A 17,119-nucleotide genomic window follows, 5' to 3' on the forward strand; every position below is an offset into this window, starting at 1 on the left:
AATGCACACATGACCTTGGATGATTGGAATGGAACCTTGGGTGACTCGTCCCGGAATGGGCTCACATGGGACCAGTTTTCCATCCCAGGTCCTGCACCTTCTCTACAGATATGTCTACGTGGCATCCAAGTGCGGGATGCACGTGACATCCCCTTCTGCTTAACTTGATGGAAGCTGCATAGCCTCCAAATAATCCGTCAATAACGCCGGATAGTTATCGAAAAATTCTTTGTCAAGTCATACCGCTTCGTGGGTCCCTCGGTCTTGAAACTTCGTGAGGAACTGTCTTTGCCTTCGGCCTGAGCCATGCTTGAAACGGTGCAAAAGGATATGTTCTGGAACCATAACTTTTGCTTCATCAATAATATCTGGTTCTACCTCGTCTTTAACTTCTGAAGGGATCAGACCTGTATATGGCTTTAACCAAGTGACGTGAAACACATCGTGCATAGTCCAACTCGGAGGTAGCTTCAACTTCATTGAAACCTCGTTAATCTTTCTCTGGATGGGAAAAGGTCCGAAGCTCTTGAAAGATAACTTTGGGCATCGCTTGCCCACCTGCTTCAACCTTTACTTCATAATCGGAAGATAAACCCAATCCCCTTTTGAAAACTTCATATCCTTCGGTCTTTATTGGCCTATTGAGTGTAGGCCTCTTGCGCTTTAGCCAACCTGTCTTTTACTGACTCTAAAATCTCTTGGGAAGACTCCGTCACTCTGTTCGCTTCAGGTACTGAAGATGAGGTCCTGGTCAATAGCGACTGGAATGGTCTTCCAAACGTTGCCTCATATGGAGTCCTGCCAATAGCTAAAGAAAAATAATCATTCAAAACAGCTTGAACTAAAGGCAAATATGATTCCCACTTACCTTGCTGATCGTGGACATAACACTTCAGCACATTAAAGGCCAACTGGTTGTAGATCTCTGTCTGGCCGTCCGTCTGTGGGTGAAATGCATTGGAAAAATTCAATTTAGTACCAAAGTTATCAAAACAATGTCCTCCAAAAACAACTAGTAAATTTGGCATCTCGGTCTGACACTACGGTCCTAGGAATCCCACCAATTGGGTACCAATGCCAAATGAACAACTGGGCAACATCCTCGGCGGTCACATTGGCCCTGCATGGAATAAGCATAACAAATTTGCTAAATCTATCAACTATAGTTAAGCATTGAGTATTACGCTTACTTTGACTGGGAGGTAGATTCGTGACAAAGTCCATCGAAATATCTTGGAAAGGTCTCTCAGGAATTGGCAAGGGTTGCAACAACCCTATCTTCTTTCCACGAGGAGCTTTCACCTTTTGACAAATATCACAGTGTTGTATATATGAAAACACATCTCGCGTCATCTTTGGCCAATAATATTGCCGTTCCAATTTCTCCAAAGTCGAATTCATGCTCCTATGACCACCACCAGTAATGGCGTCATGGAGAAGAGTTGCCTTGAACGACTTCATGACACACAGTCGGCCTTTGTAGAAAAGCCAACCATAGTGTATCAAAAAGTTGCACGGTCCTGTGGCATCCAATGCCTGTTTCCACTGTGTACCGAATTCCTTGGAATCCGCGTACGTGTGCTTCATGTCGTCTAGTCCCGTATCAACAAGGTCGAGTCTAGTGGTTTGAATCGAAGTCACTTGTCCCTTCTTGCTCAAAGCATCAGCCACTGGATTGGCCTTTCCTAGAAGGTACTCAATCATACCACCAAATTGTTGGAATATCTGGCTCTAGCAGTGTTGTCGGTCCTGCTGAGGTACTTCCCAATTGACAATCTTGGCCACCTTGGCCGGATCAAGTCGAATGCCTTCTGCACTAATTATGTATCCAAGGTAATGAACCTGGAACAAATAAATTTTCGACTCCTTCTCATTGATGTAGAGCTCGTCACTTTCCAGCAACTTAAGGAATTTCTCCACATCAATGTCATGCTGCTCAACTGTAGCTGAAAATACTAGTATGTCATCCAGAAATATGAACACACTTTCCAATTAGTTCCCGGAAAACACGCATCATCATGTGGTTGAATGTAGCTGGGACGTTCGTCAAGCCAAAAGGAATTACCACAAATTCAAAGTGGGCCTGTTCTGTACGCAAGGCTGTCTTGGGGATGTCCCCCTCCACAATCCTCACTTGGTGGTACCCACTCTTTAAATCGAGTTTCGAGAACACCTTAGCTCCATTCAGCCTCTAGAGAATATAATCTATTCGAGGCATCGGGAATCTACTCTTGATAGTCAGCTTATTGAGTGCACGATAATCGACACACAAACGAGAAGACCCATCTTTTTTCTTGACAAATAGGATCGGGGTTGCAAATGGCAACACGCTGGGGGGGAAGAAGCCATATTGCAACAATTCTTGGAGTTGGCGGTTCAACTCCAATTCCATTGCCTTGGAAAGGCGATATGGAAACTTGCTCGGGTGTTCCGAGCCTGGGAGGAGATCAATCTTGTGGTCCTCCGGTCTGGACTGGGGGAGCTAGGGAGGGAGATTGTCCCGAAGAAAAATCTTTTGGAACTTTTCATTGAGAGCCAAATACTTCTTGGAAGCACTGGCTACCATCTGGGCAGTCTGGATGTATATCATCGCACAATGTGCGCCTTTCTTGACTGCTCGCTTAGCCTGCAAGTGGCTTATGAGCGGAAAGTTCGGAATTCCTGGCTCACACTTAATGGTCACTGGGGCGTTGGACACATTCCGATTAATCTGGAAAGTGTGCTTGTCCCACTTGACATCCGGAAGAAACTTGTGAAACCACTGAATGCCCAATATTATGTCTGCTCCTCCTACAAGTGGGGCAACCATAAAATCACGCACAAACTCTATGCCCTGAATAACCAATTTAGCACCTAGAGCTTCATACTTGACGCTCGTTGTCATGCATGTGCTAAAACCCTCAACTTGTTTGCACGCCGAGTGGCGTGACCCGTCACCATGTCCTCCGTGCTGTCGCTGTCAAACAAGACAACGACTCTCAGGCCACCTATGTAGCCAAAGGTCTTGAGCAATTCGTTGTGCTCATACTCCTGGTCATGGGCGCCATTCTGCTTATCTTCGAGCTCCCGGCTAATGATTGCTTCAACTGAAGCATTGGGATTTGAAGAACTAGGGGCAGCCATTGGGGTCTGTGTGGGAAACACCTACCCTCCTGGTACTGAGAAGTCTCCTTAGCACTCAACTTGCCACCCGTCTTGCCTGCCTCCGCTTTTTGGTCTGGTGTAAGCTTGGACGCATTGTTCGAGTTCTTGGAGCTAGAGGCTCTCGTGCTCTGTCTCTTGGGGAAGACCCCGTTTGGTTCTGGCCTTTTTTTCCCGAGGCGGTAGCCTTGGGAGTAGCCGGCTGGGAAGTCTTGGGCTTGCTACCATTATGCTTCATTTCAGCACTCTGCGCAAGCGAGAGTGCGTCTTCGAAGGTGGCTGGCCTAAACATATGCACCTCCCATTGGATTTGCGTGTCAAGGCTATACAAAAATTGTCCTTTCTTGTCCGAATCAGATAAGCCTAATTGCAAACATAAAGTCGAAATTCTATTGGCAAACTGAAGGACTGGTTGCGCGTTCTAACGCGCCTCCCTGAACTCGTCTTCGAGTCGCTCAAGGTAATGGGGCGATAGAAACCGCTGCTGCTGAAGGTTGCGGACAAACTCGTCCCACACATAAGCTGCCATATCTAATCTGGTGTGGGCATGAGCCCACTGGGTCCACCAAGGAATGGCCTCACCTTCCAAGTACCAACTGGCAAAGATCACTTTGTCAGTATTCGTCTTTCTAATTGCGGCAAAGTAAGCTTCAAACTGAGGCAACCATGAATAAAGAGTTGTGGGGTCGAGTTTACCATTATACTTACTGAAGTTCATTTTCTCGAGAAAATGATTCGAGGGCGTCACTGGTGTCCAAAGCTGCAAGGTAACGCTCATGTTCCACGCGTCGCAGACTCGCATGGCTTCGTCTTCACGTTGTCGGATGTCCAATGCACGCATATGCAACTCAAGCAAAGAACTCGGCTGCGGTCGTGACCCTGTGAGAGGGTCCCTGTGTAGAGGATCTGGAATCTGGGATATGGAAGGAGAGGGAGGAGGAGATGGTGATCCTTGATCATGCCCTCCATGAAGCTCTACTCAGAGCTCCACCCCGCTCTGGCCTTGCAATGCTCTCTGCCTCCATTTGTTCGTAGTAAAGAAAACAGAAGAAGGGCCTCAAAGGAACAGTGACAGCCACGTGGAGGAACACATACAGAATCATCTCCAAGCTCGGGGCGTCAATATCTCCATGTCACGTGCATCCCGCACTTGGATGCCACGTAGACATTTCTGTACAGAAGGTGCAGGACCTAGGATGGTGAACTGGTCTCATGTGAGCCCAGTCCGGGACGAGTCAGCTAGGGATCCATCTCAGTTGTCCGAGGTCAGGTGTGCATTGTCCTGCACAGGAGTCTAAGGTCAGGTGTGCACTGTCCTGCACATGAAACAGTGCCTGTCCGCGCTGTGAGTCTCCCTCTAGAATGATGTCAATGATTCTGTGTATCTGGTATGGTACCGGATGCCAGATCACTGAGTAGTTAGTGTTTAGGACAAGGGGCCAGCCCATAGGGCTACCCCGGATCTTAGTGTGGGCATGGGAATGGTGTGGAACCACCCCCATGAGGGCCAGGAAGGCCCAGGCTGAACCCACCAGCCATGAAGGGGCTGTAGGACAGCCCTAGGGCAAGCAAAAGGCAGATTCCAAGAGTTTACAGCCTTTGCATGGCTGTAGGGCAGGTATGGGGCAGCCCATACAGGCTGCCCAGCCCTTGGAATGTGGGCAAAGGCTGTGCCCAGCCCTCTGGAAGCAGGCGCATCATGCCCAGCCTTTTAGGAAAAAACGCAGCATTTAATGTGAATATTTTCAGCATTTTATGCTGAATTTCCAATCGTGGGAGCATTTATTGCTGGCCGCTTGTAGTAGTACTGGCCGACTGCTCATGATTGGGTAGTATAAAAGGGAGAGCCCACAATCCCATTCATTCATCTCATTCTCCACCAAGAGCCCAAGCATAAGAGGCTAGACAAAGCCAAGAGGGTGCTAAGCAAAGGGGTGAAGGATTCAGGTCAAGGGCAGGGTATTCCCAGCCAAGAAAAAGTCCAAGATTGCTGTATTTTCTTTCAGATTTCTCATCATTCTAATAAAGCAAATACACCATCCGTGGTGGGGGCCCTACAGAGGGTAATTGGGACCCAATACTGTGTCCTCTCCATCTCTCCCACTCTCTCTTTATTTTCTGCACTTCTCCTTTCAGTTTGTGCGTTAATTTCTGTCGCGAAAAGAGTGCTGAATTCTGAGTATTGAAGTTACCGATTCTTCTCCGAAGCTTCTGCATATTACAGTGGTATGAGAGCCTACTTCAAGTACAAAGATTCAGCAAAGAAACCAGAATTTTTCTCTCGCTCGTGTGGTTGGTTTTTAGACGCCGGTGGACTACCCCGTTCGGAGTGACAATTGTCCCTCGAAGGACGGTGGTTTTTAGCCTCCGGAAGCCTCCGGACGTCTCCCACACAAATAGTGGACGGTCAGATTGCGTTCCGGAAAGGAAGCTATGGCGAGCTTCGACGACGAGAGAGACCAAGAACCATGGGACCAGAGTGCACCAGGCAGCCCAGCTAGGGCACCAGGCTTGAGTGTCACAGACATGTTTCAGCAGATGATGTGAGTAATCGCAGAACAGATAGCCAAGTTGGATGAGCAGAAGGCGCAGATCTTGGCTCTGGAGGAGCGTACCCGCTCTCCAGCGTCGCGTTTTCCATCTCTTCCTCCCTCTCCTTCCGTATCCTAGATACCAGATCCTCGACACAGGGACCCTCTCACAGGGTCACAGCCGTAGCCAAGCTCCTTGCTTGAGTTGCAGATGCGTGCATTGGAGATCCGACAACGAGAAGACCAGGTCAAGGGCAGGGTATTCCCAGCCAAGAAAAGGTCCAAGATTGTTGTATTTTCTTTCAGATTTCTCATCATTCTAATAAAGCAAATACACCATCCGTGGTGTGGGCCCTACAGAGGGTAATTGGGACCCAATATTGTGTCCTCTCCATCTCTCCCACTCTCTCTCTATTTTCTGCACTTCTCCTTTCAGTTTGTGCTTGAATTTCTGTCGCGAAAAGAGTGCTGAATTCTGAGTATTGAAGTTACCGATTCTTCTCCGAAGCTTCCGCATATTACACTCCATCCTGATATCTAATGTAGGATCTTGCTAGCTCCATGCAGGTCAAGGCCCAAAAATGGGTGACGATGTCGACTAGATGGCTATCTCCCAGGTGTTGAGCAAGGGAGACGGCCTTAGAGTGGATGGCGGCAGAGGCTGACTCGCAATCCCCCCTTCATTGGATGACGTTGAGAGGAAAAGAGAGAACCACCGCTCCACTGCCTTGGGTGTGGTGGAAGACCGTGTTTGCGTGGAAGACCACGCAAACGCGGAGAGGCGTCGCTATCTCCATGAACTCTCCTACCTCAAGAGAGAACCACCGCCCCATTGCCTCGGGTGTGGTGGAAGACCACACAAACGCGGAGAGGCGTCGCTATCTCCATGAACTCTCCTACTTCAACTGACATGTATGTGACATCTCAAATGCATGTTGCATGGTGCCGCTTGTTGGAGGAAAAGAAAACACCCACACCCATCATAGACCCTCTTTTTTGGGAGACTTACACATGATACCTATTCGACATCCCAAATCAGCCCCCACCTTATTTATCGTACACTAAAACGTACCTTATCATAAGGTACATATAAATCTGTACCGTACACTAAAACGTACCTTATCATAAGGTACATATGTAAGGATGCAACCTTGGCTTTTGCCTATGTAAGGATGCTTAAAGCAGTGCGCACATGCAACAATCCTATGATTAAAGAAATGAAGGCATGCAGTACTTAACACCACAAAGATGCAGGTGATTGTTGAAGTGTTCGGATGGTAGAAAATAGATCGAGTGGTGTATGTGGCCTGTGGCAATGTCTCGAAGAGAATGCACGCCCTCCAAAAAAGCACGTGCTAGTGAGTGCACTAGAAGAAAGAAGTATTTCTCAAAGCTAGGTGCATCCAAGTGTTGAAGTGGCAAATTTTCTGTAAATAAATTTAAAGCACTATGATAACACATTTAAACTGATGGTATATTTTTGTACCATCAGAACAACTCTTATTTCACCTTCTTCCTAATGAGTGACGTATAACATGCACACATGGAGTCTCTTTTCGTAGAAAGAAGTAATTTATGTATGTTTGTCTGCTCTTGTTTGCAGATGAGCAGATAATCAAGACAGACCCGACAAACATATTAATAAGATCCCTGACCATAAAAAAAGCTAAGGGTGATTTAAAAGCAAAAGAGAAGCAGAAACCTGCAGCCGATAGCAGTAAAGGAAAGAGGTGAGAAGTGCATTCATGAATATGGTGATATGTATGGCTAGGGCTAGGAAAGCTGGCTTTAAGCCCTTAGCTTCTGGCTTTTAGAATTTGGATGACTTTTGAACTGTTGATGCAGACCTGCAGAGAGGGCAGGAGATGACAGCAGTGTGGCAAAGAGAATGAATACAGGTGTTGGAAGGAGCAGTAGCAGAAAGGGTACTCAGACACTCGCACAACTCTGTACTGAAAAGAGCTGCTTCAGGTGGTACGAATCTAATCTCTGTGCTGGGTATTACTGCAGAGAATGGTGGAGCTAGTTCTCTTTCTGAGAAAGACATTCAAGGCTGCACAGTTGAGAAATTAAGATCACTGCTGAAAGAACGGAACCTTCCACGGACAGGAAAGAAGGTAATGTTACCTTGGAAAGCTGTGGTCAAATCAATTTATTACTTGTCATCTTATATTATCATATTCCTCAAATTAATGCACGCAGATAAAAGGGTTAAAATTGATCCTACTGCTAGGGTGTGAGGGTCCAATCATTGGGCTAGGGTTTTCTCATAAGCCAATCATTATAAAAAAGAGTTCTCAATTTCATCATTAAAGAGTGGAAACTTCATTCTCAAGGGTATTCTCAGCCATAACAATCTCAACCAGCTCTTTGCTACAACTTTTATTCTTCACCTCTGATTTAGTTCCCTATTTCAGCTTTGTCTCTTTTAACCCTTATTTGAGTTTACTTGAAACCCTTGATCAGGCCCCTTGCTTGCTTAACCTTCAGTCCTTTTTCAACCCTAAACGTGAGCTGATTTGAAACCCTAAATTAGACCCCTTTCCTGCTTTGCTTAGTAGCCATTGCTCACCATATCTGCATGACCGTGCAATAGGGTGGGGTTACCCATTTAGCCCCTAGAGTGAGCCTCGTTTCTCTTTCTTTTATTGTCTTGTTAATTTTAGTCTTCCTTTCTCAAGTTGAACCATAAGGGAAGCTTTCCCAAGGTCCCCTTCATTTGTTTGAAGACTTTTGTCGCAAAGGATCATGATAGATTGAAGATTTAAACACTCTAGACGCTTTCATCGCGAAGACCTCCGTTGCCATCGACTCTACTTGCAATTGGTAAGCTTTAATGCTCAATTATGAAAGCAAGTAGCATGAGGGAAGAGCAAGACTCCATGTTCACATACCTTGTGTAGTGTTCTCTTGTCTTACGTACTCTCTTGCAAATTGTTTCTACCGTGTTGGTGGAACAATAGAGAGCAGATGGTAGGGAATATGGGCACTTGAGAGGGTAGTGTGAGTTGCAGATCTTTACCAACAACCATATTGTTTGCAATATTGTATTTATATACATTGGTATGGAAATTTGGTGAGAAATGTCCATGACACTATGTACTTTTCATATGCATTGGTATGGAAATTTGGTGAGAAATGCCCATGACACTATGTACTTCATTCTCCCAAGATCAATAAACATTATTTGAGGGAGGAGCCAAACGTTCTAGCTCATTGTGCGTCTCTTGTCAATTCAGTAAATTATATCTTGTATTGTGCTTGTTGTCCATTAAATCTTGGTGTATTAAGTGTATTTATTAGCATTGTGTTCAGCCAAACATACCACATGACCGGTGGAATTACATGAGTAGCCAAGTGTGGACATAGTTATTGGGTTTTTGTGTGAACACACTTAGTTAGACATTATTAGTAGGGTTGTTAGATTTAGTAGCCAACTCATCAACATTAGACACTATAAATAGGAGTCTAGGTCTTAGTTATATTTATTCAATGATCAGTCAATCATCATCGAGTCATTGAGAGTTCAGGAGCAGTGTTACCATTGAGTATCTCTATTTAGCATAGTTTATACTTCATGTTAGTAATACATGGTAGATTAGGTCAACTCTCTCTATTGTGTATTGAGCATGAAGAAGTAACTTGTTGTCCATTGTCACCATTTGGTCTCTTCACCAATCTTGACCAGTGTTTTACACACTGGGCGGAACCAAGGTGTGAATGGGGATTTTTCACAGAAGAAAGTTACAACATTTTACGGGCATGGTTTGGCCTGAAAGATGGTCATACAGCATGTGCAACATGGGATTTATTTAATAAAGTGACTTATAATATTTATAAGACGGCGTGTTCTCACGTAACTAAAGACGTCTCCCAGCACGTCAAAGTTGGGTCCCGGCCAAGATAGTGCAAAATCGCCATAACTATTTTGGGCTTGGACAGGTGGACAAAAGGAGTCGCCTGGATAAAACTTAGGCATTAAGCTGGAAAAGCATAAAAGCTGGTATATTTGGACGTCGTCAGTTATTTTTGGGCTAAAACTTGGAGTACAAGCCAAGGAAAGCATAAAGTTGATATCTTTGGGCTAGAACTTGTACAAGCCAAGGAAAGCTAAAAAAGTTGATATTTTTGGGCTAGCTCAGCTATTTTGGGCAAAAAGAGAAAAGTGTTGCAAATATAGCTACTCGACTCTATTAAAGCAAAGTACAGGGTTGATTTTGGCAAGTCAACTTTCTTCATAGCTCCCACATGGGTGGTTGACTTCCTCAAAATGTGGTGTTGTTCACACCCGCACCTTGGTATCTTGTAAAAGCTTCTGTGTGAATAAAGAAGTTCCTATGGGGGGCCGGCCGTTCCGGATCAGTGCGGTGTCTTTGTATTACTTATGGTTCTTTCGTTGTGTTGTGATGCTCTATCTTTGGTATTTGAAGTGTTGGTCTATTATTCTATTGTTCTGGGTAGCCCCGCTCTACTTTGTGACAGTGGTATCAGAGCAAATGCTTTCTCAGAAGCAAGAGGCTTCCTTCCAACAATGAGAAAGAGAAAAGATCAGAAGTGGGGACTCCATTGACTAACAGTTTTGCTATTGTGCTTATGAAGCAGTAGACAGCTGATTTATGGATTCACAGATTTTATCTTTGGAATATGGAGTTGGTTTTATGTGCCCAAGTTCAGCACTTTTTCCATATGGATATTGTGGATTCTATAATCAAGCTTACAGACAAGTTATATGGAGCTATATCCCAAGATATCTTATGAGGAGATATTTCTTTTGGCTTCATGACGAACCTGGTAAAGATAAAAGCTAAGTATACTTTGAGTTTGAAAAGTTGCCGCTTTTTGCTATTTATTGCAAGTGTTTTTGGACACTTAACCCTTGTATGCCCGTACAAGGAGAATTGTGTGTTGTTTGTTTACCTTGAATTGTGTCAAGTAAACATCATGGTTGAAAAGCTTGGTTTACATGGTTTTTCATACGAACATGACCAAGGACTATGGACTAAGTTTTTGGCTCTTTTTTTGGATGGAGTATGTTTTTGGCTCCCTTTATTTGGGATGCAGTGGACTTATGGAACTCATGGATATCTCTTGGATCGAGGATTTCTCTATGGATTTCTGTCATCGGCCGAAATGTTTGTAAAACTATCTGTCGTCGCATACATGCTTATGGAGAACCAGGATATTTATGCCTGTGGCTTATTCTCATCTTATCTTCTACACTTGAGCCCACCTTTCCTTTCAGGTCTGTGGTTAGGATACCACTACGGAGTGCATGTGGTAAAGTGAACTTGAGTCCACCTCTCCTCCTAGGTGTGTGGTTGGAGTACCAACACGGAGTGCATGTGGTAGAGTGAACTTGAGCCCATCTCTCCTTCAAAGTGTATGTTCTGAGTACCTACATCATGGAGTGCATGTGGTAGAGTGGACATGACGCCTTGTGGTTGGGGACTTTTGTCTATGCCAAGGGTCATGTTATTTGGATTCACTCGTGGAAGGGGAAACCTTGGCGAGTATGTTTATTCATCGAAGGTTGAGTGAATTCTTTCTGTGAACTCATGGAAGGGCAGTTGCCCTGGTGAGTGAAGCCTTGTGGAAGGGGAAACCTTGGCGAGCATGTTCATTTATGGAAGGGTAGTAACTCTGGTGAGTGAATTCTTTCTGTGAACTCATGGAAGGGCAATTGCCCTGGTGAGTGAAGCCTCATGGAAGGGGAAACCTTGGCGAGCATGTTCATTCATTGAAGGGTGGTAACCCTGGTGAGTGAATTCTTTCTGTGAACTCATGGAAGGGCAGTTGTCGTGATGAGTGAAGCCTCGTGGAAGGGAAAACCGTGGCGAGCAGGTATGGTTTTATGGAAGGTTGGCTCTTGTGCCTGTGTCTAGTTATTATCCGGTTTATGAGTTTATGGATGTTGGGACACAGTTGGCTCTTGTGCATGTGTCTAGTTATTATCCGGCTTATGGAATTTTGGGACAGAGTTGGCTCTTGTGCTTGTGTCTGTTTATTATCAGAGTTATTGACTCGAGATATGGATAAAGTTTTGGATACGGTTGGCTCTTGTGCTCGTATCTGACTTCGGATTGTGGATCTGGATTTATGGCTTTAATGCTGGAATTATGAAATATTTCGGATTGGCAATGCATCTGCTATTCTTGAAGGATATCTCAATGGTATCAGGTTTATATAGTTGTGGACAACTGCTTTATAAGACGAAGGGGATGTGAAACCGATCCCGTCAAGTGGGAATAGACTCCGTTGGACACCCACACGTGTAATAGCACAACTTAATATCACAATTTGAAATGGACAACTTAACAACAATTGAAATTTGAAATGAAATAGATGGACACCAGCACTGGGGCCGGAACGGGCCGACCCCCCCCCCCTCAATATATGATATATTATTGGGAGTATTTAACAACTACAATGCTCCATGGGTTCTACGGTCCTGTGCAGACTCCGCGGAGAGCGCCCCACTGGTGTTCCAAGACCACGCACAAACAGGCGCTCTTGTACTAACGCCTGGCTCTCCCGATCTCAGCACCTTTGGATCGTGGTTCTCCAAAAGCTTGGACTACTCGGCACCGAACGGGTGTTAGCCGTAGAGAGAATCCTTTATCAGATTTACAACAAAGTTCTTGACTTTAAATCTGAATTCACTTACTTGTAGCTCGCAGATGGATGACCAATACCCGGAAGTGTCTGTGTGCAGCTACTAGTGGTAGACACCAAGACACAGCAGCCTGTCGCTGCTTGTGGAAAAGGTGTAGCCTATCTGAAGAAGGCCTATGTAAAGGAGAACAACCACCTGCTGTGTAGGACACAACCGCCTTCTGTGGAGGAGGAGGAGGAGTAGTAGCCTATCTGAAGAGGAGCCGCTTGGCTGCAGAGCACAGTCTGCTGGAGAGAACACACAACCGCCTGCAAGAGGTGCTGTGCAGCCTGCTAGAGATGGAGCGCACAACCGCCACCAATTGGTGATGGGTAGCCTTGCTGGAGATGGAGTGCACAGCCGCTATGCTGAGTAGGCAGCTGCCTGCTGGAGGATGGCACACAGCCGCCGGCAGGAGTGGACAGCTTGCTGGAGAACAGGCGCAGCCACCTGCAGAGGGCACAACGTGCCACAACCGCCTGAGGAGATGGATAAGCAGCCGCCTGGATGTAGGAGAAGCAGTCGTCAGCCTGTGGTGTAGCCGCTTGATGGATAGGGGCTGCAGCCTGTGCCGCCTGTAGTGCAGAGAGAACAGCCACCCGCTGGAGGTGAGCACACAACCGCCTGCAAGAGGCAGCGCAGCCTGCTGGTGATGACACACAGCCGCCTGTGGAGAAAGCAGCGCAGCCTGCTGGAGGAGGGGCATGCGCAGCCTGAGAGGAGCAGAAGCGCAGCTGGCTGAAGAACAGGCACATGCTAGGGTGGTTGTGGTGCTTCCTTTTGTAGAGGTTGGAGAGAAGTAAACAACCACAGTTGGCCGGCTTCCCAAGATTGCATGGGGGCGGCCAGTTTTCATGGTGTGGTGTGGGTAGGTGGCCATGCACCCACCCCCACACACACAAAGGGTTAAGTGTGGTCCACCTTGGCCCATATGTGGGTGCCCATAGTGGGTGCCCACTTTTAAGTGAATGTGAACTTACAACCTTATAAACTAAAAGGTTAGAATTAAAACTATTACACCAACAAGTGCAATACACTTACCACCTGTTCACATGCAACAAGACTAGTCAGAAGACAGGGCAAACTTCACGACTCACTGGCAGGCGTCCCCGCTCAGTAAGTGACACATCAAGCAGGCAAACACAAAAATACAAGTCATGCGAAAACAGTTTCAAACATGCAAAACATGAGTGCATGTGCAAATAGTATCAGGGACATGTCTCCCGTTCATGGAACAAGTACAAAATATGTGTCGGGCACAAAAATGGCACGACATAAAACATAAATTTTGGTCTTCCTATGGAGTGACAGTCCCATAGGTAAAACACAGTTCCAGGCACGAGCCTCTCTATGGAGTGACAGTCCCATAGGTAAGACACGGCACAAATACTGGTTCTTCCATGGCGTGACAATCCCATGGATAGAACACAGTCTAGGTCATACACCGGTGGCACCAGTCTGGCTCCCGTCCATGTTAAGCAAAAATACTGGCCTCTTCACATGAGACACCGGCCTGGCCTCAAGTGAACGAGAGACAAATTTGGAGATGGACCAAATGGTCGGCCAATTGGTGACAAGATGTCACCATTTGGTCCCTTCACCAATCTTGACCAATGTTTCACACACTGGGCGGAACCAAGGTGTGAACGGGGATTTCCACATAAGAAAGCTACAACATTTTACGGGCATGGTTTGGCTTGAAAGATGGCCATACAACATGTGTAGCATGGGATTTTATTCAATAAAGTGGCTTATAATATTTATAAGTCGGCAATGGGAGGTTCGGTCGATTCAATTCGTAGCTCGCTGAAGCTCCCGCCTCCACCCTGCTCTGCGCACCCGCCTGTTCGCCCCCCCTCCCTCTGTCGCCTGTTCGCCCCCCACCTCTCCGCCTGTTCGCCCCTCCTCCCCCCGCCTGCCTTCGCCCCCTTCTTCTCGCCGTTGCGCCCCCTCCTGCCTCGCTGCTGCGCCTCCCCCCTCCTCGCCATTTCGTCCCCCCCCTCCTAGCCGCCTCTTCGTCTTTTCGCCCCCCCCCCCTCTTCGCCTGTTCGCCCCCCCTCCCCTTTGTCGCCTGTTCCCCCCCCACCTCTCCGCCTGTTCGCACCCGCCTCCCTTCAGCAGCGCCCCGCCTCCCCTCCCTTTCATGAGGATCGAGATGTTTGTGTGTGGGCCCATGTGTAGAGGAGGGTCACAGATCATATGCGTACAGTTCTAGGTGCGCCTCTGTCAGAGATTGAGCTTGCCGAGGCCTTGAGGGTCCTGCCGCGACATAGTTGCCCAGGGGAGGACGGACTGACGCCGGCCTTTTTTATGCGCTATTGGGACCTTTTCGGGCCAGGCCTCTGCAGGGGCTTTCAGCATGTTTTGGACACTGGGGTGATGCCGCAGAGCTTTTCAGAGGGCTTGATCTATCTTATCCCCAAGGGGGAGGGAGTATCAGATGACATTCGGCATTGGAGGCCTATTACGATCCTCAATACTGTCTACAAGGTCTTAGCAAAGGCCTTGAGTTTGAGGATCCAGCCCTTCCTGGGGGAGTTGATTCATGCTACTCAGACAGGATTTGTCAAGGAGTGCAGTATCCTTGACAACATCTTTACTTTCTGGGAGGCGACGGCCCGAGCTAGATTTCTTGGCGAGGACTTGGTCGTGATGCTTCTCGATTTTGAGAAGGCATACGATAGAGTTGATTGGGGATTCTTAGAGGGCAGTATGCTTCGCCTGGGCTTTGAGCCAGGATGGATCAGAGGGGTGGCAGCTTTGTATTCCACAGCTCGCAGCCAGGTGCTGATTGCAGGAGGACGGGGGCCGAGTTTTGAGCTGACCAGATCAGTCCGTCAGGGGTGTCCTCTCGCCCCTTTCCTTTTTCTCTTCTTTGCGGAGGCTATGAGTATGTATTTGACGGCAGAGGAGGTTGGTTTGAGAGGACTTCAGCTCCCAGTCCGGGGGGAGGATTTGCTTGATGCTGAGTTTGCAGACGACACGGGCTTATTTTTGCATGGCCAAGAGGCCAATCTTATTCGGGCTGAGCAGTCGCTCCAGGTTTTTAGTGCAGCTTCGGGAGCATTGATCAATTGGCGCAAGACAGTGGCCTTTTGGATCAGTAGTGCTCCCACTCCGGCATGGAGCCCGGACCCCAGTTTTAGATGGATTCCTCCAGGCACAGTAGTGCGGTATTTGGGATGCCAGATTGGCCTCGATTTGTCACCTGAGCAGCAGATTGCCCCGCTTCTTCTGAGCATTCGGAAGAAGCTATTGTATTGGAGTACAGCTCGACTATCCTTGGCTGGGAGGGTGGTGGTGGCAAATCAGGTGCTGTTAGCGACCATGTGGTACATTACGTCTTGCTGGATTTTCTCGAGCTCTTGCATCAGCCAGGTACAGAGGCTGATCAGGAACTTTCTGTGGTCTGGGCGGGACGGTCAGCCAGCTCGGGCAAAGGTTACATGGGCAGTTATTTCACTTCCGCTGGCTCAGGGCGGTTTGGGCATTATAGATCCAGTCGATCAGAGTAGAGCCTTATTGGGGAAGCTTATTGTTCGGGGGTTGCTTCCAGGCGCTGAGCCTTGGAAAGAGCTCCTCTTGCAGCGACTGCAGGCTCAGGCGTCCCCTGCAGGGGGTACTTGGGCACCAGAGATTCGCTGGATCTTCATAGAGATGAGGAGGACAGGCCTCAGTAGAGGATGGGAGGACAGATTTGCTTTGAGTATCCTGAGAGCTTGGGAGCTGCTGAGACCGGGGCTCTCTCAGCGGCCTCCTTCTTGTGTTGAGGAGCGGGCCAGGCAGCTGCTCATCTGGAGCCCAGCGGTTCGTACGGAGCAGGGTCATATGCTGGGTTCTCGGCCTCGTCTAGCCTGGGGACCTTTAGCGGCAGGCCCAGCTCGTAGTTTTGGAGACTGGCAGGCTTTCTGCAGTCTACCAGAGGAGATCCAGGTGGAGAGGCTGAGTCACTTCAGAGGGGGGTTGATTATGAGGGATGATATTCAGGAGGCACTTACAGAGGAGTGGTTCACACCTTTCGAGCCAGTGGCCCCACGGTGGATGGGAGCCTTTACGCAGTTGGAGATCCTGATTGCTGTCAGAGCTAGCACTGAGGATGGCAGATGCCTCTACTATGAGATTCAGGATGAGGGCAGACTCCAGAGAGTGGAGGTGGAGTCGCCTTTGGTTGCAAGGTGCACCTTCCAGAGGATTCGGGTAGTGGCTGCCGCTTCTCGGAAGTGGCATATTGACCCCGACCTTGTTGATGTGCTCCCGGATTGGCGCATATGGGCATATGCAGCGCGCCCCTTGGCCCGGCTACAGTGGGACCCCGGGGAGTACGAGTGGCATGATCCTTATGCATCCCTTGAGGCCACAGAGATCACCTTTTTCCAGTATACTGTTCGGCTGGGACGGCATATTTTGACGGCGAGGAGGACGGTTTCTCCAGCGGCAGCGGGGCATTGGCGATTGCAGGGACTCTCACAGGAGTTCTTGGAGGATTTCTGGGCTCGGCTCTCGGCTAGTCGGCAGGCCCGCAGGATCTCGGCTTTTCAGTGGCTGGTCGCCCACAGGGGCTCAGCAGTTGGCACTTGGCTTGTTTACAGCGGTCTTCCGGCGGCCTGCGTCCGATGCGGCCACCCTATGGAGACACAGAGACATTGCCTTTGGGACTGCCCTCAGGCACAGCAGATTTGGCTGCGGATACTGCGTATTCTGGCCCTGTCATGTGCATCCGTTCATGCCAATGCTCATAGACATGTATATTCTCATAAGCAAATATATGGGTAGATTTAGGGGCAGATTTAGAGCA

The 17,119-nt window shown here is 47.9% G+C and overlaps 1 protein-coding gene across 1 annotated transcript in view; it reads left to right on the plus strand.

The window, feature by feature from the left end:
• The window catches only part of LOC147605385 (SAP domain-containing protein), a 31,507-nt gene that overhangs the window by 3,928 nt on the left and 10,460 nt on the right, over window positions 1-17,119 (plus strand). The window contains exons 3-5 of the mRNA XM_086793376.1: window positions 7,276-7,402; window positions 7,518-7,597; window positions 7,683-7,789. Coding sequence (XP_086649502.1) covers window positions 7,276-7,402; window positions 7,518-7,597; window positions 7,683-7,789 — 314 coding nt within the window. The remainder of the gene's footprint in view (window positions 1-7,275; window positions 7,403-7,517; window positions 7,598-7,682; window positions 7,790-17,119) is intronic.

Source organism: Cibotium barometz, chromosome 59 (genome assembly GCF_041138505.1).
Source record: "Cibotium barometz isolate CiBa-2024 chromosome 59, ASM4113850v1, whole genome shotgun sequence".
In the NCBI taxonomy this organism is placed as follows: Eukaryota; Viridiplantae; Streptophyta; class Polypodiopsida; order Cyatheales; family Cibotiaceae; genus Cibotium; species Cibotium barometz.